The sequence below is a fragment of the Neomonachus schauinslandi genome, chromosome 8, assembly GCF_002201575.2.
Source record: "Neomonachus schauinslandi chromosome 8, ASM220157v2, whole genome shotgun sequence".
Taxonomy (NCBI): domain Eukaryota; kingdom Metazoa; phylum Chordata; class Mammalia; order Carnivora; family Phocidae; genus Neomonachus; species Neomonachus schauinslandi.
The window spans coordinates 110,775,071-110,802,345 of NC_058410.1; the positions used below are offsets into that span (position 1 = coordinate 110,775,071).

The 27,275-nt window shown below is 52.3% G+C and overlaps 1 protein-coding gene across 1 annotated transcript in view; it reads right to left on the reverse strand.

The window, feature by feature from the left end:
* GLP1R (glucagon like peptide 1 receptor) overlaps positions 1 to 9,176 on the reverse strand; it is a 43,157-nt gene extending 33,981 nt beyond the window's left edge. The window contains exons 1-3 of the mRNA XM_021684620.1: positions 9,099 to 9,176; positions 1,327 to 1,423; positions 430 to 537 (exon numbers count right to left, since the gene is read on the reverse strand). Coding sequence (XP_021540295.1) covers positions 430 to 537; positions 1,327 to 1,423; positions 9,099 to 9,176 — 283 coding nt within the window. The remainder of the gene's footprint in view (positions 1 to 429; positions 538 to 1,326; positions 1,424 to 9,098) is intronic.
* Positions 9,177 to 27,275: the final 18,099 nt, after the last annotated feature.

Sequence of the window (27,275 nt, forward strand, 5' to 3'; positions counted from 1 at the left end):
CACACACCCCCACATACATACACACACCCCCGCATACATACATACACACACACACACACATACCCACATACATACACACACACACACATACCCAGAGACATCATTGCTCTGGGTAACCCCCCAACCCTAGGATCTGTTCCCACTTGGCTCCTTTCCTGACCACTGCATGGAGGGGGCTTACATGTCTCTCTTAAGCCAAACCCCATGCTCTAGCCCTCCCCTCCCATGCCAGCATAGGCCCTAGCCTAGGTTATACCTGATGTTCCCCACTGCCCCCTCCCGTGGAAAGACCGGCGGACAGACACCCATTAGGAGGCCTAAAGACCTTCTGGGGCGGGGAGGGATGAGTCTGGGCAGAAGGGCGGCCGCGCTCCCACGCTACCCCCACCCCCAGCCTCCTAGACACAGGGGGAAGGAGAGAGGACTCACCACTGCTGGCCCAGGGCAGGTACCAGGGGCAGCTGACATTCACGAAGGAGCCCGGCAGCCCGTCTGGCCAGCAGGCATACTCATCGAAGGTCCGATTGCAAAACAGGCCTGGGTGTGGGAGGAGGAGTCTCTGAGTCCCCGCCTGGCCTGGTAGGGGCACTTCCCCTGCACTCCCACCATGGAGGCTGGCAGGGCCAAAACCTGTGCCCTGCTAAGCTCGGCTGAGCACTTACCATATGCCAAGCACTCTTCCCACCCGGCAGGTACCGTGCGAGGGGACTCAGGCCCTTAGCAGCAGTGGAACTTTGAGCAAGTTACTTAATGTCTATTTTCTCATCTGTAGAAACAGGGCCTTTTGGGGTCAAACAGTGTATGTTACGTGGGTACCTGTGCATGGTATGTAAGTGCTCAATCAACAATCCCTATAGGCTTATTCTTAAAGTATCCGTCTCAGATGAGGGGGAAACGGAGCTCATGAGGCTGGAATAACCTCCCTGTGGTCACTGCGCTATGATCGCAGGGTCAGGATTTGAACCTAGGCCTATCTGGATCCAGTCCTCTGCCCTTTAGCGCACCCCATAAAGACCTCGGAGGGTCTTCCGGAGGAATTTCTGGGCTGAGAAACAATTATTCCTATAAATATGTTGGTTGGGCCTCCAGCCCTCCCTCCCCACCCCTGCACAGGCCAGGAAGTGGGAAGGAAGGCAAAGAATGGAAAGGCCTGGTCCCCACTCCTAAGAGGCTCAAGGAGGAATAAGACGGCTCCCCAAGGCCTAGGGCAGATGTGGCATCCCAGAGAGGCAAACGATGCCCAACCACGCCTTGAGGGGCAGGGGGTGAGGAGGGGCTTCAAAGTCTCCTGGGAGCCGGTTGGTTGAGGGCCCCACCTGGCCTCACCTGTGGCTGGGGGTGGAGCCTCGGTCAGGAAGCGCTGACACTGGTGTCGGTATTCTCGCCATTTCTGCACTGTCTCCGACAGGGACACGGGGGCGCCCTGTGGGGGGAGGGGAGAAACGGAAGCCCCTGGGGTCCAGCCAACCTCTCTTTTACCCCTTGGTTTCTTCATCTCCAGGGGACCTTAGAACCCCAACCCCCCCAGGCATTGGCTATGTCTGAGAGGGGGGCAGGGCAAGTCACTACCACAGGGGGGCTCCAGGTGGGCGTTTTTACATCTTTATCGCTCCCGATAGACAGGTGCATAGCTTGATGTGTAGAAAGTGGCCAGCAAATGTCTCCTGAAATGATGCTTTGGGGAAGTGAGTGGGTGAAGGGGGAGAGGAGGGTGTCTCATTCGTGGTCTCCTCTGACCTCACCTAGAAGGCCGAGTTCCTGAGGGCCCAAGACTTCATGATTGCCACGGACCCCTTTCCCAGTGCTCAGCCAACCTGCCCGCAAGGTTCCTGCACTTTCAACCATTCTAGAAGAGGACATGCAGGCCCAGAGTGGGAGAGGGACTCAGTGGAAGTCACACAGCACCCCAAGGAGCAGAGCTAAGGCTAGGACTCTGAGTCCCCCAGATCAAGGACCGTGATGAAGTATTGGAGGGCATGTGGTGTGGTGGGATTTAATGCTATGGAGACTGGTAATGCTACATCATTAGCATCTCTCCTGAAACATGCAATGGTTATCTGGGAGCCCAGTGGGAGCCCAGTAGGACCCCCCACACACACACATTGTCCCTTTCTAATGTAACAAGAGAGATCAAATATTCAGCTCAGCTTCTACCAAATGAAGAAGTCCTGAGGACATGGGATTAGGAAAGTTCCAGAACAGGGAAATCAGGCTTGGACCTGGATGGGCCCCTTTCTGTGAGTAAGGAGATATGAACCTCAATTTTTAGATAAGGTAGACACAACAGACTTTTTAGCACAGAGACCCAAGCAGACCCATCCATGTGAGAAATGACCCTTCTGAGCATTTTTGTTCACTTCTTTTAGATATGTCTTGGCATGGTGTTTCTTTTTTCTTTGTATTTTTCCTGAACAGGCTTAAGATTATAAATACTCCTCATTTGGAGGCTGCAGATGCTGAAATGACCAGGGAGCCCCTTGTATAAAATTTAGGGCTTATACATAATTTAAAACAAAATTTCACTTTTTGAAATCACAAAAATATACACGGGTGTTGAAATCAAAATAGCTTCTTTTTAGAAGCTTGCACCCTTGACTTGGTGGTGGTGCCCTAAACATATGCTGGATCTGGTTTTGGGTAATCCTGCCCCAGTTTAAGCTGAGTCACAGTTTATAGGGCACCTCCCATAAAGACACAGGTTGTCCTGTGCTCATCCCTGTCCACATAGGAAGCGTCTGGAAGGGGACCAAGCTTGGTAGAGCCCCAGACATGTTCTCAGAGTTAGGGTTCTGAGGCCACAGGTGGTGCCACCTGAAGGAGCTCTTCTGAGGGCAAACGTCAAGTGATTTGTTTTAAAAAACAAACAAATAAAAGAACAAGGAATAAAACACAACAGTAGTGAAGGCAGTGTCCTGATTTTAGCTGCAACTGAAGGGTCAGCAGAATTTTCACTAGAGCCAGTGGATCAACCCCACTCCCCACCCCTTTTCCTTCTACCCCCAACCCCGTTCCCCAGTACAGCACCTGGTGGTAAAGGGGAAGAAAGACTAGAGAGAAATCCTCCTTGATCTCCCTTTCTAGAAGGAAAGGAGGAAGGAAGCAAGGTCGTGGTCACAGCTGGGAAATAGGGCAGGTGTGTCTAGGGCAGGGAGTGGGGAAAAGGAAGCCGATGGAAACCGGAAATCTCAGGGTGTGGACAGGAATGAGATTAAAGGCTAAGGACAGCACCATGATGGCCAACATGGCCACAAACACTCCAGGGAGGTTCAAGACAGAGGCAGCCCTGTCACCTGCTCTGAGCAGAGCTTCTAATATAAAACTATCTTCGGACTAGGACTCCCTGAGGGTAAGGCTGTGTCTCCCCCCTCAGACTGGGGCTCTCTGAGGCAGGGCTGTCCCTCCCCTCAGACTGGGGCTCCCTGAGCTCAGGACTGTGTCCTCCCCCTCAGAATGGGGCTCCCTGAAGGCAGGACTGTGTCTTCCCCCTTAGACTAGGGCTCCCTGAGGGCAGGGAACATTTCTACCCTGAGATAGCTTCCTGACAATCTGGGTCCTCTGTCTTCTTCCCACACCAGCTCAGGGTCTCCACAAACTCCTCACTGCACCCCCCCCCCCCCCCACTGGTACCTACAGCACAAACTACCAGGACCTCTGGCCTCTCCCCTATCTGGTGTTTATAGAAGTCATATTGTGCCAGGCTCTGGGAGGTGGTGAGGATGAGGGAGGTGGGGAACACATAGAGGAAAGACAGAGCCCTGGCCTGGAAGAGTGCCCAGGCTACTTGGGGGTGGGTGGGGTCAAGGGCTTAGCAGGACAAACAGAGAAAGCAGGAGTGAAAGCACTGGGGTGGTTGGGGCCAGGCTCAGTATAGACTCGGCCCTGGGGGACTCTGGGGACTGTGAGCTGGGGGAGAGACCGGGCTAGCAAGAGTGGAGGGTGGGCATTTCAGCAAGATGTCCCAGCAGGGATGAAGATGCAGAGGTGGGGACGTTGATGCTCCTGCCAGCAGAGAAGGCTTTGGACTGGTGTTCCGGAGGAATTTCCGGGCCAGGGAGAGAGCATTGGCCAGGACTGGGATAGATATGAGGCTCTGGTCTGGGACAAGGCTGGTGACCACCAGTAAGCAGGGCCCAAGTGCTCAGGTAAACACAGTAACACAGTGGAGAGTGAGCAGCCCTGGGCTTTGGGCTCAGATCGAGGCCCAACCCTAACTCCCCTACAAATTAAGTTTGTTACCTTGTGTAAGAGTTTTAACTTCTAGCCTCAGCTTACACATGTGCAAAATGGGAATAATAATAGTCTCTACCTATCCCGTCCCCCAGGATTGTTGTGAGAGTTTAGTGAGTTAATGCTTAGAAGGGCCCCTGGCACATGGAAAATGTGCAGCCAATGCAGCCCTTCTCAGGACTTCTGCTGTCTACAGGAGAAGGGAGAGGACAGAGTGGACAGGGCAGCCCGGCCTCCTGGGGGGTCTGGGCACTATTCTTCCCTCACTTCCAGGATCAACGAACTCCCAGGAGGAAACGAACATATTTTCATGCCAAGGACAAATCATTCTGTTCCACGGGTGGCAACTTCCAGCAGCAAACCCACGTGGGGATGCTCAGGACTCCATGCCCGTGGGCAGAGAACTGTGAGGAGGGGCAGGCCCCGTCCACCAGCCCCCAGCCCTATTTCACCCTCCTATGGCATGAGTCCCTGCTCCAAGACTGATGAGGTGGAGCTGCCAGTGCTGGTGATGGGCAGGACACAGTGGTGGGGACAGCAGGGTTGGCCCAGAGAAGAGGGCAGCTGTGGGGGCTACAGGGCTCGGTGAGGGCAGGTTGGAAGGTTTTAGAATCGGGACTTGCCAGGCTTTGTGAGATCTCTCTGAAGGGGATGAGGGGATAAAATGGAGACAATGCCCAGGTGGAGGTTATAATAAGGAGGTGCATCTCTCAGATTCAGGAGTTTCGGGAGGAAGCATGGGGTGAGAAAGAGGATGCCAGGAGGGAGTGGTGTGCTGGAGAGAGCCCTGGACAGAGAGCCACAAGTCCTGGGTTTAAAATCCCAGTTCTGGCAGTTAATGTGGGATTGATAGGATGCACTTTAATCCTTTGGGGCCTCGGTTTCCTCATCTGTAAAATGGGCATATGACTCTTCCCAAAGAGTTACTGTACAGATCCAGCAACATAAAGCAGGTGAACATCTTTAAGAATTATCCAGCCCTGTACCAGTGGGCAGAGTTAGAAGGAAGAGCAGACAGGGAAGGATGCCGATGGAGTGGCTGCTCTCGAGGTGACGGGCTTTCCAATACCCCGGGAAGGCACTCCGTCTCCAAAGACTGGCTGCCAACCTGAAAAACTCCTCCTCCAGTTTTATTTCTCAGTGTGAATAAGTTCTTTCCTTTTCTGGGAACCTTTTTGATTGAGGGAAGGAGGAACAAGACCTTGGCCTCTCTGGGCCACTGAGGTGGGAAAAATGGAAGAGGACCCCAAAGGAGAAAGAGAGCTCCAGAGACAACTCTGGGCCCTCCCAACTGATGTGGCCCCTATTTTCCCCAGCAGCTCCTCCCCAGACCCCCGGCCTCCTTCCTCTCTGCCCCTCTCCCAGAGCCCAAACCATCACCCTGGCCCCTGTGCCCAGGAAGGGCCGGGCTGCCAGCCCCCTGGCTCTTTGACCTCATTATTTTTTTCTTAAGGGCTCCAGATACGTGAGCAGAAGGCAGGGAAAGGAAAACTGACGCACAGTGCCATAGGCTCGGGGACCCTCACATGGATATGCTGTCATACACAGTATCCCACACGCCGCTGAGCACATGCTTACACACTGAGACATGACACTCTCTCCCACCCCCGACACAGTCAGGTACACACTCATGCTGAGACATTGCCCCCAACACGCGCGCGTGCGCACACACGCACTCCTCGACGGACATATACTCAGCTCACACTGTCACACACACATGTACACAGAGAAACACACATTCTGTCACACGCATGCTATCTCTCACCCACATGCCGGCACATACTGGCAGACACCGATTTACGCAAAAATCTCTCTCTCTCTCTCTCTCACACACACACACACACACAGACCTTCCCACAGACAGTATCACACATGTCGTTGCAAACACGTATACACTGTCGGATACACAATTGCATGCTGAGATGTTTCACACACAGTGACTTGCACACCAGCAAACCGCCACACACAGGATCACACACAAACACACAGAGAAACAGCGGCTCATAAAACCCACATCCTCCTCCCCCTAGTCCCTCTCTTTCTGTGTCTCTCTACCTGTCTCTATCTCTGTATCCCTTTGTCTCCCTATCACACACACACACACACACACACACACACACACACACAGGACTCTGCCTAGGGCCAGCCTGCAGCTAAGGAAGGGCCTGTTTTTCCTCAGAGCAAGGAATTGGAGGGTAGGATGTGGTTTCTTGGTGGCTCCTGTCCCGACCCCCACCTGGGATCCGCGTCCGGGAGGGAGCCCAGCTCAGAACAAAGTCCACGCTGACCGCTGTGCACCCCGGACTCCCTCCACCCTTCACTAGCATGCGGAGGCTCAGGCCTCCCACGGCCTCTCTCCAAGCCCTATTCTGCCCCGAAGAAGGCTTCCAGATCCTGGAGGACAAATGGGTTAGTTAGTTCCCCCACATGCCTAAAGCTGCCATTTCAGGGTTCCAGTGTCTCAATCGTCTCCATACCCTGCTGTGGTAGAACTTGTGCTTCCTGTTTACAGACGAGGACACTGAGGTTCGGGATGGTCATTGTCCTACCCAAGATCACCAGCTAATAGTAGACCTGAGATTTGAACCCAGGTTTGGCTGGTTCTAATTTTGGGTGTCAGAGGCTTGCCTGTCTCCTCATACATAGACCAGCACCCTCACAGGGCTCCTGGGAAGGTAAGGAATAGACGAGGGGGGTGGTCCTTCCAGCAATAGTGAAGGAGTGGCCTTGGCCCCCTTCTTCAGAGGTCAATTCAGCCATCCCTCTGCCTGCAAGGAAGCCGCTTCCAGCCTAGCTAGACCTGACAGTGGACAGCTTATTCTTTTGTTCTTCCTTCTGGGAATCAGGTATCAGGCACCAGCCCAGCCCCTCACCTCTTTCTCTGTTCCTGAATGACAGGGCCATCTTGCACAGGAATGCTCTTTTTCTGAGCTTTTGTCCCCCATCGGTGACATGGAGGGAGTAACTCTAGTCTTGCTGACCTCATGAACAGAAAATAGAATGCAAAATTCACCCATTTTTTAGAGTCTTCTACATGGGCATGAGGTCGTGTCACAAGGACTGTAGTCTAACCTCAAAGCCCCAAAGCCCCTTTGCTCATATCTCTGTGGTGGAGGGATGCTCAGCCCCCGCCCCCGCCCTGGGGCATCCCCTGAAGGTTCTACCCTCTCACTCAGAGCCTGGCTCCTCCAGCCCTGCTCAGACCTCCCAGGCCTGATAGGATAGTCAGGTTTTGCACAGGCCCAGGGCTGAGCAGTGAGGGGATCAGAAGTAAGGGCAGGTTCAAGGAGCCCCATTCCTCTGGGAAAAGGAACTTTGGGGAGAAGACAGGCAGCCTCCAGAACCTCTCCTCTTCCCTTAATCCAAACCAGGTCTGTAAACCTGGCCCGGAGCAGGATGGGAGGAGGCCGCAGGGCCTTTCACCTCCACCCAGTCCCAGCCCTGAGGCAGTAAAGGTGAACCAGAGGGGCGGTCATGCTAATGCATCTGCAGTCCTGGCTCCTGAAAGATGCCAAGTACACCAGGGAAGTCAAGGCCTGGTGAGGGATTGGGGGAAGGTGCTGGGGAAGCGGGGATGTCTCCTGTGGCCAGGGTCAGTAGCTGAGCTGGGGGACAGGGAGAGGGAGGGAATGAGTCCGGAAAAGAATTTGGGGGGGGCTGGCACATGTGTCCACATCTGGATTCTCAGCCAGCTGGAGTCAGCCTTCACCAAGGCAATGGCCCCTCATCATGCCCCCCTCCCCCACCTGTGCTGGGACAAATTCCAAGGCCTGTACAGGTCCACTCCCCAAAGCTGTCAGTTGTTTAGATCTGGGGGTAGGAACGGGAGGCAGTAGGAAGAGATAGTTCCCTTGACAAGGGGCAGGCCACCCAAGCCTGCGCCTCCTCTCTGCTCTAGCGTCTCACAACATCTCTGGACAACCTCCCCACTCCACTGGCAGGCTGGCTACAGCCCCCAGCCCGGGAGCCTGGACCCCGGAAAGGCAGGGAGGGCAATAAGAGCAGCAGAGAGGGGCTGCAGGGGTCTATCTGTGGTCCCTGGCCAGTGGCATCCAGGGGACCAAGGTGTCTCTGAGTGTTCCAGTATGTGTTCTGGTATATGTTGTCAACCAGGTTAATCAGATTGGCGGGGGGGGGGGTGTCAGACAAGTGTGTGAGGGGATCTGGCTGCTTCCAGAGTAGCAGGGAGCCTCCTACGTGTTTGCCGCAGGGGCTGGGAGGAGGGGGGCACTCAAGTTCCGTCCGGAGGTCAGAAAGAAGGACAACAAGCTGCCACCGCAGGGTCCCTGGGGCTATGAGTCAAAGGCTGTGCTGGGGGGCTCGTGAGGGCGGAATGGAGCTGGGTGTCCACACCCTGGCCCTCTCCGTCTTCCCGGAGCCTTCTCCGGGTCTTTGACGAGCGAGCAGGGTGGGCTGGGGGCAGGCACCGCGGGGAGGGCTCAGGGGCCCTCGTGGGAGAGGTGAGGTCAGGGCAGGGGCCGTGCCAGGGCCGCGGGCACCACGAGTCTGCGAGGAGCAGGAGTTGGCAAAGTGGTCCGGGGCGATGCGGCGCAGAAGTCAGCGCAGGGCGGCCGCGGGGCAGCGGGTGACCTGGGCGGGGACGGGGACGGCCAGGCAGGGAGCGCCTCGCGGGGCTGGGACGGCTGGCCGCCGTCCGAGCACCCACCTCGGGCCGCCGTCCAAACACCCGGCTCAGGGCGCCCAACTCTCCAGTCCCTACTCCCCCCACCCCCGGGGCTTCGGTTCCGTCCGCCTGCGGTCGCGGAGTTTCGCTCAAGTCCGGAGCCGCCCCTGCCGGGACCCAGCGCCCGCAGCCCGCAGGGCCCCCCCATGCCTCCTTCCCCCCTTCCCCCGGGGGCCGCGGGTCTCACCTGGGGGCGGGGGCCGGCCCTGCCCACCGCCCCGAGCAGCAGCAGCGCCAGGCAGAGCGGGCTGGGGGCGCGGGCCATGGTGGGGCGCTCAGGACCGGGCCATCGCTGCCACCTGCGGAACCGCGCGCGGCGACTGATCCCCGGCGGCCGGCGGCGCCGGGGGAGGAGCCGGCGCGGGGCCGCCCCGCCCGCGGGAGGGGCCGGCGGGGTCCCGCGTCTTCGGCCCCGGCAGCCCCGGGGCCTCCCCCCCCACAACCTCCCCTCTCGCCAATCGGTCCCGGGCGGGGGGCACCGGGCGCTGCGCTCCGGGCGAGGACCGCTCGGGCTGAGGAAACGCAGGAGCCTGCCACCAGCACCCAGCGCCGCGGGTGCCCTCGCTCGCCCCCCACCTCCACCTCCGCCCCCTGGCCTCCCCCAGGTTCCCCCAGGTTCCCCCCGGCTAAGGAGAGCCAGACCACCCCCCACCTATGCAGGCTACCCCAGAGGAAACTGAGGCCGGACGAGCGCGTGGGACTTGTCCAAGGTCACCCTGCCCGTCAGACCCTTCCGGGAAAGTGTAACTCCAAGAGCTGCGAGTGACTAGTATAAGAAAGAGCCACCCAGCGGGGTTAGCCCTCCCCAAGTCGTCTCCTCATTCCCGAGCTCAGTCAGGAAGGCCGCCCCGGGAGGGCTAAGGTTGGGGGAGGAGCGGGGAGACGAGGACAAATGGATCAATGGAGCCCCGAGTGGAGGGTCTAGAGCTCCACCCCCCAACTCCTGCAGCCCCCACGGCCCTTGTTCTGAATCACTAGGCTCTTAGAACCGTGTGTCCCTGTGCCAACGTGGGCCCATGGCTGTTCCCTGTGCCTCCTGCGTCTTTGTCACCCGCTTTGTAGGAACTCTGTATTTTACCTGCCTTTGGGTCCACCCCCCACCCCCAAACACAGTGCGGGCAGGGGTTGGGGGGCGGGTGGTGCACGGGCTACCGTCAGTTTCCCTTCTTACAGGAGGCTGTGGAAGAGAATGCGAAAATGCATTGACTTTACTTCCCTGATGCCCTTAAGGAGTAGGGGTGGGAAGAGGGGATTACCCCGGCCCCAAAAGAACTTTGATGTCACTGTTGGGCAGAGGGATGACAGCAGCACGCAGTCCTGGACCCGCCATAGGGGTCATGTCTAGATCATCCCAAAGAGAAAGAGAGTCTGTGAGAGTAACTGCTCCTCAGGGGGAGAACAAAACTTCTGGAAGCCCTGAGGGAAGGTGGAAGGGGTGGGGATGGGAATGGGGGGAGGGGAGGAGACAGCCAGTGGCAGGAGCCAGGGGCTCCCTTTCAGCCAGAGGGATCCTCCACTCCAGCAAGCTCTACCTCCACTCCCTGGGAGTCTTGTCTTCCCTCCCCTGCCCAGAAGGCAGATCTACAGTCACTTTCCGCTTATTCAGCTACACCTGACAGAAAAGCCCAAAGAGCAATGGTGTAACCAAGGGCTCTCATATAAAACAAGACCAGAGGTTCAGCCCAGGGTTGGAGCAGTGGCTCTCTGATCATTAGGGTTCCCCCTGGTCTTCTAGCTTCCACCATTCTCATGGCCCAAGCCTTCCACTAAATGATCCAAGGTGACTGCTCCAGCTCCCACCATGATGTCCAAATGCCAGCCAGCAGGAAGGAGGAAAGGGAAGAGGAGGAGTGCTCCTCCATGGGTAAGGACACATCCTGAAAGTGGCAACTGTCAGTTCCTCACCCATTGGTCAGAATTTATTTTTTTTAATTTTATTTATTTCTTAGAGATAGAGAGAGCACAAGGGGGGACAGAGGGAGAAGCAGACTCCCTGCTGAGCAAGGAGTCCAATGGGGGGCTCGATCCCAGGATCCTGGAATCATGACCTGAGCTGAAGGCCACCGCTTAACCAACTGAGCCACCCAGGCGCCCCCATGGGTTGGAACTTAGATGCATGGGCACTCCTAGCTGTAAAGGGGGCTGGGAAAATCTCCCTTTGTCCCTGGCAGTCCCTGGCAAGGTTAAATATTTGGGTTTATATTACTCTAGAAGAAGGCAAAGCTAGATATAGATACACAGATGATCTAGATATCAATACAGATACAGGGGAACAACTTGCCGGCTCTGCTGTACCAGGGTTGGGAGCTGTGGAGAAGGTATTCAGACAGAACTGGGCATTTGCCATGAATTTCTCAGCCTCCAAATTACATTTATTCAATAAATATCTATCGAATACCTTGCTGTGTGCCAGACACTGAACTAGGTCCCAGGGAGAAAGTGGCGATCCTGCCTCTACCCTCAGGAAGATTCTATTCTATGCAGGAGAGAGACATTAAACAATGATTGGAGCCATTTCTCTTACAGTTACAGTTGTGCCCAGCACTGCTGTGATAAGCGGGTGCCTTTGAAGTCCTGTCCTCAGGACTAAGAAGACCACTTTCTTTCTGCCAGCAGGCTTTCTCTGATGGGGAGATGTTTGTGTTCAGCTGGTTGAGGCTAGGCAGCCCTAGGAGCAGCTCCCCAGCAACTCTGGGTGGGCAGAGGTGGGTGCATAACTACCCCAGCTCCTCCCCCTGCTATGCAGCACCTCAGGGGTGTGTACCAGTCTCTCAGAATCCCTCGTGTGATGGAGCCCAGCCATCCGCAGCTGCCTTCCCTGGCCTGTCCTGCGTTCCCACAGTAGGGGACTAGTGCTGCCTGGGGGCACCTCCTAAATACAAATAAACTACCTGTCCTTAAATCTCCACCTCAGGGTCTGCTTCTGGGAGAGCCCAGCTGAAGTTGTTGGGCATAGGGAAGCATCCAGGGACAGAGGTGGCCCCCTGAGCCCAGAGGCATTTAGGTGGCAGATTACTAGACTTCTCCTGGAGGTCCAAAGCCTCTGAGGTTTCCCTGAGGCTACTTCTCATCGTCACACGTCGTACTGTCTCACCCTGGGTTATAGTTGCCTCCTTCTTACTAGACTGGGGATCTGAGAGCCAGCCTTCTATTGCAGCACAGCCCGCCGAGTGAATGCTCAGTGTTCACAGACCCTTCCTGGTTCTGTCTCTGGGTATGATGGATGCTACTGGGCACCATGCCCTGGTTCTTCTGTGGAAGTGCCCTGCAGCTGCTGGGAGGCGGTATGTTGGACATTTGGGAAGATTTGTCTCCCCAACTTGTAAGTAAGTATGTGTCAAGGTGGGTCCAAGGTCTGATTCATTCATTCCTTTCTTTTTTCCCCTCTTTCTTTCTTGCTTTCCCTCTTTCTTTCTTTCCCCCTTTCTTTTTCTTTCTTTCTTTCTTTCCCCCTTTCTTTTTCTTTCTTTCTTTCTTTCTTTCTTTCTTTCTTTCTTTCTTTCTTTTCTTTCTTTCTTTTTTTCTTCCTTTCCTCCTTCCTTCCTTTTTCCCTTTCTTTCTTTCTTTCTCTTTCTTTCTTTCTTTCTTTCAACAAGTTGACATCTTTCCCTCCCTCCTTATCCCATCTCCAGAGGATTAGCTTTCTCATAACCCTTATCTGACCTCGTCCCTGAGCCCATCGTTTGTTCCCTATCACCTAGGACCAGGTTCTTAAAACTCTTAGTATCTAAGAAGTCTACTTGGGAGTGCCCCAACTTACCTCCCAACTGGATTTCTTGCAAGTGCCTCCTTGTACATCTCTACCTTCGCACAGGCAGTCCCCTCTGTCTGAAGTGTCCTCACTTACCTCGCCTGCCTGCTCTCCTACTCATGCTTCAGGACCCAGCTCAGGCAGCCCCCTCTCTAAGAAACGTCTCCTCAGCCCTGCCCCTTAATGTCTCTTCAAGACAGCATAGGTACTCTTGTCAGCAGTAAGAATCCTGGAAGTCCCCCAGAAATCTCTGGAAGGAATCCCCCACTTCTGCCCACTCTCAGAGCCTCAGTGAAGGAGTCACCCCAACCTGGAAGCTTTCCATAATCCCCCACACACAATTCCCCGGGGCCCCAGTGCCTTGTGCTTATGGCCATCTGGGTACGTTGGAACCCTCTTGAATGTTTGCTGGTTAATTTCTCAGTTTTCTCATGGACTCAGAGTCCCTTAAGGGCAGAGGCCTTGTTTTGCTCATCATAATACCCCACAGCACCCAGCACAGTGTTTGGCATATACTAGGTGCTCAGTGACTCTTATTCAAAATAAGAAATGGAATGAATTGAAGCACTTACCATGTTCTATCACGGTCCTTATGACTTTCCCTCATTAGACTGTGGGCTCCTTGAGGGAAGGGATGTCTCCTTGCTCATCTCTGGACATCCAGCATTGGCATAGGCCCTGGCACATAGTAGGTGCTCAATAATGTTTGTTGCAATAGAAATATGTTGATCCAAGTGTCCAGTGAGATGTCTGGCACATAGTAGGTACTCAAAAATTTATCAGAATAAAGATGGGCTGGCAGAGAGGACAGATTAGGTCCTGGGGAGAACAGTCCTCTCCTCTCCCCACACTGTTATCAGGGCCCCTCACTCAGGCCCTGGTCTGAATGTTTGTGTCCTCCCCACCGCCAAAATTCACATGTTGAAATCCTAACCCCCAAGTTGGTGATTGTGGAGGTAGGGCCTTTGGGAGGTGATGAGGTCATGATAGCAGATCTCTCATGATGGATTGGTGCCCTTATAAAAGAGACCCCAGAGGAGTCCCTCCCCCACTGCCACCATGCAAGGATGCAGAGAGAAACTGGCCATCAATGAACCGAGAAGCAGGCTCTCACCACACACCAAATCTACCAGTGCCATGATCTTGGACTTTCAGCCTTCAGAACTGTGATAAGTAAATGCTTGTTTATAAGCATCAAGTCTATGATATCTTGTTATAGCAGCGCAAATGGACTAAGGCTCCCTAGAAAGAGCAGAGGGCAGGATGAGCTACCTAAGAACAGAGATTTCAACAGGTGGGCTAGTCCGCTAAGCTAACAATACCCATGAACAAGAACAATAGCTACCACTTATCAAGTCCCGGTGGCTCCGAGCCAGGTGCTACTGGAAGGCTTACTGCCCTGATCTCCTCAAGTATTAAGAGCAAGTACTATTGGACCCATTTATGGACAAGGAGACTGAGGCTCGGGGATGAAAACTGAGTTGCTCATAGAGCGGCGCGGGCATTCATCCTCAGGGCCACCAGTGCGGCAGCTCCGATGAGCAGCTAGAGCAGCGCAGGGGGTGCGGGCCCTAGCTCTGCCAGCCTGTCATGGGAGCACCTCCCCTGTGGCTCCTTCCTCCGCAGCCCCGAGCTCCGGGTCCCGCTCTTTACCCCCATGTCCAAAGCTTCTCCTGTGGCCCAAAGGAGGGCCCCCTTAACCTTTACCAAGAAACCTTGGTTTTCAGATCCCCTTCAAAATGGGACTGGGAGCAACTGATGGTGTCCCTGAGGAAAAGATGCTGCAAGGTTCTTCCCTATGGAAACAGACCCGGGAGCAGGCCCCCCCACCCTTTGTGCTCGGCTGAGGAAAAGCCTCTCCTTAGTAGGAAGACCTGGCCAGTGGGCAGGGCAGAATCTTGCAGCTGGGGGGGAAGCGGGCAGAGGAAAAACTGCTAACAAGACAGGTGTCTCTTGCCCATATAGTTCAGTTCCTTTCTAAGCTCCCAGTTCCTAAGAGATGTGCTTCTTTTCTTTCTTTCTTTTTTTTTTTTTTAAAGATTTTATTTATTTGACAGAGAGAGACACAGCGAGAGAGGGAACACAAGCAGGGGGAGTGGGAGAGGGAGAAGCAGGCTTCCCGCAGAGCAGGGAGCCCGATGTGGGACTCGATCCCAGGACCCTGGGATCATGACCTGAGCTGAAGGCAGACGCTTAACCAACTGAGCCACCCAGGCGCCCCCAAATGCCACTTGGTTTTATTTATTTATTTTTAAAGATTTTATTTATTTGACAGAGAGAGACAGCGAGAGCAGGAACACAAGCAGGGGGAGTGGGAGAGGGAGAAGCAGGCTTCCCGCCGAGCAGGGAGCCCGATGTGGGACTCGATCCCAGGACCCTGGGATCATGACCTGAGCCGAAGGCAGACGCTTAACGACTGAGCCACCCAGGCGCCCCGAGATGTGCTTATTTTCAAAGCTCAAGACTACCCCTCCTCTGGGGGGTCCAGGATGAGGAAAGAGCCAACATCTTTTAGCCTAATAGAAACACACACACCTCCACACTGATCTTAGAGCCCGTCAGTGTCAGGTTCAAATCCAGCTCAACTGCTCCTTGAACACATCCTGGAGCCTTGGTCTCACAATCTGTAAAATCTCACAATATTATCCTCAGATATTATTATCTGAGGATAATAATGCAGACCCCCATTTCCTGAGCCCTTGCCTTGAGCCAGGCACTGGTCCAGGAGCCATGTGAGTGTTACTCCATTTTCATGCTCACCACTGCCCTCAGCCTGGCCATTGCCAGAGGAGTCTCAAGATCCTCTGGCCATAAGGAGAAAGTGAAGACTGAAGGAGCAGACCCACGGATCCTCCTTCTGCAGGAGCCAGGAGAACCTGGCTGCCGGCCGCAGCGGAGGCCAAGAGTGGAGGAGTGTGTCTGTCCCCAGAGGGTGGCTGCCGGCAAGGGCTCCGTGCCTCCACCTCCTGCTTCTCTTCTGCCCCTGTCCCAGTGCAGGGATCATTTTTATCTCCCATTTGACCCATGTGGGCCCTGAAGCAAAAAGCCGTGGAGTAACTGGCCCAAGATGGTTCAAGATAGCCAAGGTAGCATGGATGCGACCCCCCCAGACCTCGCGCCCTGCCCGCACAGCCCACATGCACTGCCTTGGAGAATTGTTGGACGATCCCCCTTGAATGACCCCCTTGCCCAGAACCTGGCATAAACAAATTCTCCGAAAAAGGCAGCATTAACACCACTCTTATTCCCCACGACCCTCCATCTCCCCAGCTGTCACATCAGCTGCCAAGTCTCAGCACGGCAGCAGGTACAGCTGCTAATGTCCAGGGTCTCCAGCTTAGGGACATCCCTACCTGGTCCAAATGGCTCCAGCCCAATCCCCCAGGTCTGGGGGAGGGAGGAGGCTGGCTGAACAAAAGAGGCCCTTCCCCCCATACCGTGCCACTCCCTCTGCCCTTGCCCCCCCTACCACCACTCACCAATCCAACCCAGTTTCCCAGGTGCTGGGTCCTGTCCAGCTCTGGGCAGTCAGCTGGGGAGGATTTACAGCCTCTCGAGCTACAGTGATTATTGCCCTCTTGGGTGAATGCAGCACACTCTATTTCCAAAGGGCCAGAGCATTGTTTTCATAACTGACTCCTCGGTCGAGAGAGAAGTCAGTGGGATTGCTCCTACTTTTCAGAGAGGGAAATTGAATCCCACAAGAGTCAGGGGATTTGCTTGAAGTCATTTAACCAGGTCTTGGAAGGGGCTGTGCACCTCTGGACCAAGGAATAGAACAAAATGAGGGAGAACAGCAAAGTCCCTCTCTCTTCTCCAAATGGAAATTCTGGCCAGAAAAGACGGGGGTTCCCTCCATCTTCTCTGGGAAGAATTTGGGTCGGCAGTGGGGAGAGGTGAGAGACAACCCAGGGAGGGAGTCATGGGGGTGGGCATGGGAAGAGCAGTAGAATCAGCGAGGGTGGCAGGTGTTGCCTAAAGAGCCTCCTATTCTCTTCCCTTGGACAAGAAGATTATGTAGCAGAGCTGGTTGAATGCTCCCCAAATCTGGGCACATAGCTTGTGTTGGTTTCCTGAGGCTGCTGTATAATAAAGTGCCCCAAAACTAAGGGGCTCACACAATAGAAATTTATTGCCTCACAGTTCTGGGGGCTTGAAGTCCAAAATCAAGGTGTTGGCCGAGGGCTGAGGGAGAGAATCTCTTCCAGGTCTCTCTCCTAGCTTCTGGTAGCCTCAGGTAGTCCTTGGCTTATAGATGGCATTCTCCCTTTGTCTTCACATTGTCTTCCCTCTGTGCCTGTCTGTCCCCAAATTTCCCTTTTGTGTACAACATCAGTCATATTGCATTAGGGTCCTAATGACCTCATTCTAACTTGATTACCTCTGTAAAGACCTTATTTCCAAACAAGGTCACATTCTAAGGACTGAAAGTCAAGACTCCAAGATCCCTTTCTTCGGGGGCGTGATTCAATCCATAACACACCAAGACGACATTTCCCGTGTCCCTTGATTGGCTGCCGTTAGTACGGCTGGTGGAATGGGGAGGAAGGTGGTATGGACCACTTCCTGGCTTGGGCCGTACAACTTCCCACAAGATCCTTCACACCCGCTCCCTCTCCCCCTTCCAGCTGGTACTGGTGATCCAGTGGAGAGCTCTAGGCTCCAGGGGACGGTAGAACCAGAAAACAGGAGCTTGGGTCCCTAAATGACTGTCTAGAGCAATTTCCTGCTGACCTGCTTTGGACTGTATCGTGTTACACTGCTGAGATTCGGGAGCTGTTTATCTCTGCAGTTAGCCCATCCTGACACCCATGGGTGGCACATGTCATGAGTCTGTGTGGGACAGGGCTAGTTAGTCCAAGCAGAGGGCTCGCTGGTTGCAGTTAGGTGAATGGGACTCCCCACTCCAGGCCCATCTCCTGCTCCTCTTTTCCCCTCACCGTTCTCAGTGGGTGGCCGCATCGGGATGGGGATTCTGGGTCCGTGTGGTTGTGGCTCCTGGGCCTGGGAACAGGCCCATTTGTTCTTATCCACGTGGCTCCTCTCTAACCCTCATCCCTGCTGTCCCCACCTGTTTGCCTTCTTCTCTGGAAAGAAGGTGGGGGACCCGGGAGGGGGTAGTTGTGACAGAGCCCACACTGTCCATTCACAGAATTAAAGCTCTGCAGGAAAAGAGGTATCATGCTAAATTTCACACGTTTGGAAATCAAATAAAAAAGAAGCATCATGCGGGCCGTCTTACTGTCGCCTTTCAGCACCTCTGTCACTGTGACCAAGATGAGAAATGAAACCAACATCAGCCAGAGTCTAAAATAAGAGGTGTCCTCAGACCAACATGCTAACCGGCCCGGCAGCAAACAGCCTCCTTCTTTCTAAGAAGCTGTTCCCCCTGTGGCATCCTTCAGACCAGCCCATCACAGGCCGCACCGGCCTGAGGGAGGAAACGCTCGGCATGGAGACCTGGAGCTGGGGTCAGGAAGATGTCCTTGCTCGTCAGGAGCCAGGATCACCTCCAGTGCTGAGTCAAGGTCAATGTAAAGCTTCGTCAGAGTCCCCCAAGCATGGAAATACAAGCATGCGGGACAGGTGGGACCCCTGGGAACAGCCCGACTCTTGTCCTGGAGCCTTCTGGATCTCACTCTTACTGAGGCACTCAGGCTGGAAAACATCTCCGTTGGTTCTGCATAAAAGGAATGTGATAACCCATTCACTCCTTTCTCCTAAACAAAAGAAAACAAACACAAAACAAAATCTGACTCTTCCTAGCAACCTGCACCTCCATGTCTTGACTCTCTGAATGTTGACTAGGTGGTCATCTCTGGCCACCTAGGACCTCACAGCCGCACCTGGGATCCAGCTTGAGGCATCAGTAGCCATCTGGGACTGACCTTGCAAGTGTCTCCTAGACCTCCACAGCCCAGAAGTTTCGGCTCCCATTTCTGGTCAAGTCTTAGCTGACTTGTGACGTGGTAACGCTTCAAAATTCCAGACTGGCAAATGGTTAGGGAAAGCTCAGAGTCTCCCTGTTGTCATGGTCTCATCCCTAGACCTGAACTCTAGTGGACCTGTGGCGTTGTCCAGCAATTGACATTTTCCGAGGACCCAATCTTTCCCCTCTCAAAGCCAGCTCAAGAGTCACTTCCTTCCCTGTTCTAAAAGCCCTCATCCCCAATGCACTCAGTGATGCTCTGGTTTCTGGCTCATTTGCCAAACGAGATGGCAAACAAAGCTGATGGAGCTACCCAGCACTTAATGGCTCAGATGTCTGATCCCCTACCATCCAGGTGATCTCAGGGACAGCTCCTTGGGGGAGAGGGCTCCCAGAATTAACTCCAAGCATGGTAGTTTGGCCAGAGGAGAACACACAAACGCTCCTCTGAGACAAAATCTGATGATACCAGCACTGTGGTTGGGGATGGTTGGGGGGTGTGTGGCTGGGGGAAGCCTGGGAACCCTGGAATGGGAAGCCATGGAGGCCTTGGCAGCGGTGGGCAGGGCTGGTGTCTCAGCTGTGGTCCGTACCAGGGCTCAGGCCTGGAACTGATGGAGGCAAATGGAGGACGAGAAGTGGGTCCCCAATATCAAGCCAGGTGGCCAGGTCTGAGACGTGAAGATCGAGTCCCTGGAGATCTATCTCTTCTCTGCCCATCAAAGAGTTTGAGATCACTGACTTTTTTCTGAGGATACCCCTCAAGGACGAGGTAATAGAGATCATGTGCAAAGCACAAGCAGGCCTAGGCTGACCAGCAGACCAGGTTCAACGTGACTGTTGTCATCAGGGACTATAGTAGTCATGTCAGTCTGGAGCCAAGTAGCCCAAGGAGGTACCCACTGCCATCCTCAGGGCCTTCATCCTGGGCATGCTCTCCATCATCCTGGTGCAGTAGGATTCTGGGGGCAGCAAGCCCCATGAGGTGACACAAAACTGAAGCTCTGTGCTAATGGGCCTGTCCTCCTGGCATTGTCTCAGCCCTGGTGCCCAGGAAGCTGCTGGGCTTTGCCAAGGCCACTCCAATGGCACATCCAAGACCCACAGCTCCAACCTCTGGGAAGAGGTTGCTCCCCAAGTCTCTCTGTCAGGAATTCACTGACCCATGTCAGAGTATCTGGCGGTGGTCACCACGTGGTGCTTTTTTTTTTCAGGAAAACTCTGTGAATGGAACCTGAAAGCAAACCAACACACAGAAGTTCTCCAAATATGGAGAATGGGCAGGTTCTAAGGAGTCAGTTCTCCCCCAGGCTCCCTACGACCACCACTGGTTTAGGGGAAAGACTCTGCTCGGGGAGTGGGAAGACCTGGGCTTTATCCCCTAAAGCTGATCACCTCAACTTTCCAAGTTTCCTCGTCTGTATAATAGCTCCTGCCCGTGTGTTCACAGGATTGCTGTGAAAATCCAATGAGATAATGCATGAGGAAGAGCTTTTTTGCAAACTGCAGACCACCACCTAAGTAGGAGGAACCATGATGGTCATACCCACAAAATTCTTGACCCTCCACAGTCACGTGTCCACCGAGACTCCTTGCAGCCCTCCCCCTCAGGTGTCCTGTGCTGCAGCTGACACAAGTTCCTCCAAGCTTGGCCTGCCTTTGCCGCATGGGGACTTTGCTCCTGCCATGCTTCCTCCTAGAATGTTCTCCCTTATTTCCTTTGGTCAAATCCCATCCATCCTTCATGGCTCAGCCTGAAGTCCCCTTCCTCCAAGGACCTTGCGTTATCCTCCCAAAGCAAAGTCAAGTATGTCCTCTGCGCCACCACGCCTCTTCATCTTTGGTCCAACAACCGCTCTCTGACTTACATTGTGGCTGCTCACGTGCAGTTTGTGTTCTCTGCTCCAGCTCGTGCGTGATGGCGGGGTCACTGTTGCAACACACCTGAGGGTCAGCCTGGAGCCTGTGCACAGAAGGTGCCCAGCAGCATCATATTGAGTTGGAATAAATTGGAAGGGACCTCAAGATGTAATCAATGTCTTTGGGGCCTGGAGGCAGATGAATGGCCAGGCTCCAGGGAGCAGGTCTATAAACATCTTCTGACAGAAAAGCCCAAATTCAAAGCCTAGCAATTTTAGATTATATTTGCATTGGAGGCTTTTAAAGTAGCAAAACTTTGGATTTATGTCTTCGTGAACTGATGTGGAAGGGAAAATCAATGCCTCATAGGATTGGCTTGTTTGTTTTTATCGCAGTACTAAATATTATGCATCAAATGACAAATTAATACATAAATTGACCTAGAAACATACGCACACACTCCTGGTGGCAAGGGTGGAGTGAGGAGGTATCTGAGCTTCTCATGGCTGTACGATGTGGCAGGGGCTTGCACGTTCTGTGTCAGTCAAATCGAGTTTCCCACAAAGATGCTGGATTAATTGAGACAACTCTGAAAGAGCCCAGACTTTTCCCCATAAGAGGGGAAATGTACACCTACTTCATTTGGAGGGACACAAGGTGGGAAAGGCTGAGGCCATCTTGTCAGTGGCTCTGGAGACTTTCCAGGGCTGTTAAAAGGATGTCAGGAGAAAAGCTTGGCAGTCCCCTGGCCCCCTCCCACCCACACCTTCCTCCAAGATGAGAGGAAAGAATAGAGAGAAACCACAGACTGGCCCTGAGTGTGGTGCCCTCTGGGGCTTCCAGCCTGCCCCATGAGCCCCCCTGCTCTCCTGGTGCAGCTCCTGGAGTGAGGCATGTGAGCAAATGAAGTGTGAGCATGACCTCCCTCCAGCAGGCATCAGCCCGGAGGGCAGAGTGTGCAGGTAGGCATAACAGGACAAGAGCAGGACCAAAGAAATTCACCTGCTCCTCCCCTGGGCCAGCTGTCCCAAAGTCCAGGGTTCCATGGGCAGGGGTCTGGGATGCACCAAGGAACACCACAGCTGACTGCTGGCAGCCAAGGACTGGCTTGGGCTTCTGGAGAAAGCTGACCAGGCAGAAAGATCAAGTCTATTCTCAAAAAAATTTCCATAAACATGGAAAAAAACTAAAAGTGACTGCTTTCCCCAGGAGAGGGGATGACACATAATAGACAAAGCTTCTGACGTGGTCGAGCTAAACGCCAAAGAGTTGCTTCTTAACTCTAGAGGGAGCAAGGGAGGGAGGGAGAGAGAGAGGGAGAGACTAAACAGTGTTTTCTATTTGTCTGGCAACCTCTCACACAGGTTCTTATCATGATAGATACTGGAGGCCTTTTGAGAGGACAATAGAAGAGGATTTGCATAAGCAGGAAGGAATAGATGGAATCTGCAAATGACAGACGGGTGTCCTTATCCCCTCAAACACAGGTTGAAGTTCCCAGTCACATGTCTGAGGAGGCTGGACTTCCAGTGACAGAAATACCCATGAATTTGTCAATCAGGTATTGGAAAAGAGCCCCCCCCGCCCCCGCCATTGATAAGCACCATCTTCAAGCAGCTGTGAAGGTGCCAGAAAATTAGAGGCTCAAGCATCGACTATCTGCACCAGGTCAAATGAGGATTTGCCTGGAAATTGTGAGGAGGAGCTTTAATTAATCAGCCGCACAGCCTGAGTAAGGACGAGTGGAGAGGCAGCTTCTGTGAGGAAAGTCAGGGAGCTGCCAACCTAACACGTGTGTGAAGCGAAGAGGAATTTCCCTGCTCCCCGAGGACACCTGTTCAATTAAAACTGTTTATAAAGAAACAACTGTAATGTTGGCACCCTGCCACATCCCACATTCCCAAGGAGGGTGACTTTGCAAGTCCCCCAGGAGGGATGCAACTGGGAGCCCCCTCCCTCCCTGACTCCTTCTGGGGAGACGGAGCAGTTAAGACAATCTACTGCTTCCCAGGAATTGTTATCAGTGCAGGGTAGACAAAGAACATTTTCATTTCTGGAGCAGTACTCCAAGGTATTTATATTCATCTCAGAAGATTGAATGTAAATCAAGACTGGTTCCTTTTTGAAGTAAAAACCAGATGCTGGAAGAGAAGAGCAATGGCATTGACTGCTTTCCCCCCCATGGGCTCAAGTTATAAAAGTCATTTATTTTTTCTAAGGCAAAACACAGTTCTGTCCTTCAAAAATTATCAGGGAATTTACGGCTCTGAGAAAAATAGCAGTGAAGAGCGGATGCTTTCAGATTTCAGTTGTCTTTGTGTTTGGGGGTCTTTTCAAAATCTGTCCTGTCACTCTACTCAGTCTGGGGACTCCCTCAGGCAGGGATCCCCCTCTTTCCCAGCTTCTCAGAGGGACAGGAATCGCACGCCTCCCTCAAGTTCTTTCCCACCTACTTCAGCCGGTGTGGAAAGCTCTCTGCATTTCAGGGGTGTGGCTTCTGTGTGCAGATGTCAGAAATACTCTCTCTGAAGTTGTTAGGGTCCTCTGAGGAGACCCTAAGAAGGAAGCAAGGGAAAACATGTTCATGATTTTATCTTTAAATCAAAAGAGGTAGAGAAAGAGAGTAAGAGGAGATGCACTGGATGCACTGTCCAGTTGCCCCCCTCAGGTCCCAGGCTCCCCAGATGCCTGGAGTGTTGTTGCAACTGGCTCACGGCTGCCTGGCCGGCGTGGCCCCCTCATGCCATGTGGGGCCACCTGCAGGGCCGTCCTTGCTCAGTAGCTCCTAGAGGGTGGCTGAAGCCTTTGCTGGGACTACATCCAAGCCCAGCTTCTCCCTCTGCTCAGTCCTGTTGCCTTCACTCCTGCGCAGGTGCTATTCCCAGGAATCCTGTGCACAAATCTCCAGCTCAGAGTCTGTTTCCAGAAAACCCAACATAAGACAAGGAGAGGGGTAAAATTTTTAGTTTTTAATGGGTGGACAATTTTTACCAAATATGGAATAGGTTCACAAGCCAACGTCCATTCAGCTCTGGGTAACGTTTGGTGCAAACGTTATATATCTAAAATAGGATCATTTTTTAAAACCTTAAACAAAAAACACTAGACACCTAGGACTAAATCACTGGGTTACTTTCACTGTGAGTGGCTTTTTGGCTTTTTAAATGGAAAGAATCCCCATAGTTCCTTGATTTTTTTTTTTTCCATTTAGGACAGTGAATTACTTTTCACACTTTCGCTTTCTTTTACCCTTGGCTGAATTGTGTTCTTTAGAATAACATCTTACTTTTTCTTCTTTTGTATGTGGACAAGGAAGCCGCCCAGCAGGGAGCCCGCATCCCCGTCTAGACCTCTTGTCTTCTCACTTGGGAGTCCAGAGCAAATTTCTCCAGCTCCTTCCAGTTAACAATGCACCTGCTGGTCTGGAATGTTCAAGAAAACCCAGAAAGAGCATGTTAAACAAAACTACTAATTCCTTTCGAAATTCCTGAATTTTAAATGTACATTTGTTTGCACACCAAATAAATGCTGATATTTGCCTGATACCTCTCCTCTATGCACATTATCCTTTCCATCCAGATAATGAAAGCTGCTCAAATTAACAAGTCACAGAAACATAGATGTACTATTTTATGTGCACAATTATGAAATTTAGAGGTTTATGCCATTAGTCTCTGGCTTTTAAAAAAAAATCCAATACTGTTTGCACAGTTCATCAGAGCATACGCCGGAACCATTCAACCTGGGTTCAAATCCCAGCTTTGTCGCTTACTAGCTGCAAGAAACGAGGCAAGGTTTTTAGCTTCTCTGTGCCTCCATTTCCTCAACAGTGAAATGGAGATAATGTCAATACTGACCTCATGGGGTTGGAATGAGGATTACTTCAGTGTAATTCAAGTCAAGTGCTTAGACCAGTGCCTGGGACATGGTAACACTGTGTTATGACCTCACCATGAGCAATGGTGAGCACACAGAACTTGAGTCTTTCTTCAGAGACCCTGGCAGTTATTTATAAGCATGTGGCTAAGAAAATAGCTCCTGGGGCACCTGGGTGGCTAAGCGTCTGACTTTGGCTCAGGTCATGATCTCAGGGTCCTGGGATCGAATCTCACATTGGGCTCCTCGCTCAATGGGGAGTCTGCTTCTCCCTCTCCCCGCTGCCCCAACCCCTGCTCATGCTCTCTCTCTCATATAAATAAATAAAATCTTTTTTAAAAAAAAGAAAAAAAAAAACCAGCAACAGCTCTTTCCCCCCAAACTGCAGTGGCAGAAGAAACACCCAACTAGACTCCCCAGACTATAAGCGGTTTTATCTATTAATCCTTTTGCTTATTATTCATCTCATCAACTTGGGTTTCTGAATCCCCAAATTTTGCCTCCACACCATCTTTCAAATGACTTGCTTTACTTCTGTTCGAATTAGCCTCTCTCTAGTTCCCTCATTTCACGTTGGTTGGTCTAGAGCAATAGGCTCCTCTCTGACCTTCTCACTTCCATTCCTTCAGCAGTCCCCAGAACCATCGGTGGTCCCACAATCCTTCCACGGCATTCTCTGCATGGCCCCCACCCAACATTTCCTCCTTCCCCATCCTTTGCCTACATTTACCAGTCAAACTGGGTTACTTATTGTCCACTCATTCTTTCATGTAGTCAGCCCTTAATGGGGTGCCAAAAAGCCAGACTGCTTTCCAGAAACTTGGTAGAGAGTGGGGAGACAGGCACACATTATTAATTCCTAAAATTAAAATTGCCAAATTCAGTTGCCACCAAACTGCTGCAGAAGGTGCAACAGATCCCACCTGGTGGAGGGATGAGGGGGTTGAGGGGTCATGAAAGTCCTCACAGAGGGCACAGAAAGGATTAAGCCACGTAGGGAGAACTTTTCATCACAGCTTTATTCAGGTATGACTGAAGTACAATAAACACATGTTTAAAGTGTATGATTTGGTACATTTTGACACTTGTGAAACCATCACAACAACCAAGAGAGTGATCACATCTGTCCCCAGAGTTGCGATCTCCTTCCCCTGCCCCCTTCTCCTTGCCCTGCCAGGCAACCACTGATCTGCTCCCTGTCATGACAGATTCATTTGCATTTTCTGGAGTTTTACATATATGTGCATATACCTACACATATGTGCAACCATACATCATGCACTCTTCTCTTCACCTGGATCCTTTAACTCAGCAAAATAATTTTGAGATTCACCCATGTTGTAGTATGTGTAAGTAGTGTGTTCCTTTTTGTTGCTGAGTAGTAGTCTACAGAATGAGTATGCCCTCGTTTGTTTATCCATTCAGGCATGGATGGGACACTTGAGTTGTTTCTAGTTGCTGGCATTACAAATAAAGCTCCTAGGAACATTCATGTGTAAGTCTTCGTATGCATGATGCTTTTATTTCCTTGGGTGAATATCCAAGAGTGAAGTACCTGGGTCATATGGTAGCTGGTCCAGTCCATACTTATTGAGGTGCAAGAAGTTTAACTTTTGGGAAACTGTCTAGCTGTTTTCCAAAAATGGTTGTCCCATTTTACATTGCCTCCAGTAGTGTGGGAAGGTTCCAGTTCTACATGGAAGAGGTTTCCCTGATAAGGAAACAATAGAAGGATGGAAGTATGTGTAATGCTCAGGGAACATCAAATAGTCCTAATTGAGCAAGTTGAGTGATAGTGGGCCAAAAGGCAGAAATTTTATTTTAGGCCAGCTCATTGAGGGCTTTGGTATTTGGAGTGTACATTCCAGGTGATGGAAACTCACTGAAAGCTCTTGAGGAAGGGATACTTTGTCTGGCCTCTGGCTCTGAACATTGTCTGTGGCTTCCCACCTGCATACTATTCTCTCCCTCATGCTGTTTCCTTCCTTAGAATACAATCATCTGCTGTTTTTTTTTTCTTAAGATTTTATTTATTTATTTGACAGAGAGAGACACAGCAAGAGAGGGAACACAAGCAGGGGGAGTGGGAGAGGGAGAAGCAGGCTTCCCGTGGAGCAGGGAGCCCGATGCGGGGCTCGATCCCAGGACCCTGAGGTCATGACCTGAACCGAAGGCAGACACTTAACGACTGAGCCACTCACGTGCCCCAATCATCTGCTGTCTTGGTACCATTTTGGTACCATCTATGGAAAGACCAAGACCCAACTGAAATGTTCACTTGTCTTCAATTTCATCCCTCACCCCTGAATTTCTTTAATCATTCTTTTATACGTCATGGCCCCAAGTCACACTCACATTGACGGGGAGTTCCCTATTTATGTGAGGTCTCTGAAAAGAGTGAGGCTTGTTCATGCAACATCACCCACAAGACCAATCCCTTTTGGAAGATATATCTTTAGACACTTCTTTTTTGGTCTTATTTTTATGCAAAGTGCAAACTAAAATAACATTTTAAAACAACAAAGGTATAAATCTCATTGCTCATTTTGCCGAGACCAACATGAGGATATGTGGACTGGATCCAAGGAGGAAAAAAAAAAATCACTCTGCCTCCCTCCCAGCTTCGGTTGGTTTAACCATCTTGTCCCCGATCCTTTGCTCTTTTATGCTCACCAGGCCTTCTTCACTCAAGTGTGGCAAATTATGTAATTAGTGAAAGAGCAACAATTTTGCCGAGAAAATGGTTATGTGTTTATGGAAGTCCAATGGCTCAAAATGTCTAATGAAACCATTTAATGGGCCCAAAGAAAGAAAGCAGAACTGGGCCCCAGCAAGCTCTGCAAAACCGGGGATAGCTGAGAAGCACCCCCCGGAAAGGAGGCCATTTTGAGACACTGCTTGGGTAGCAAGGACTGGGGTGGCCTCAGCACCCATTGCTCTCTCCTCTG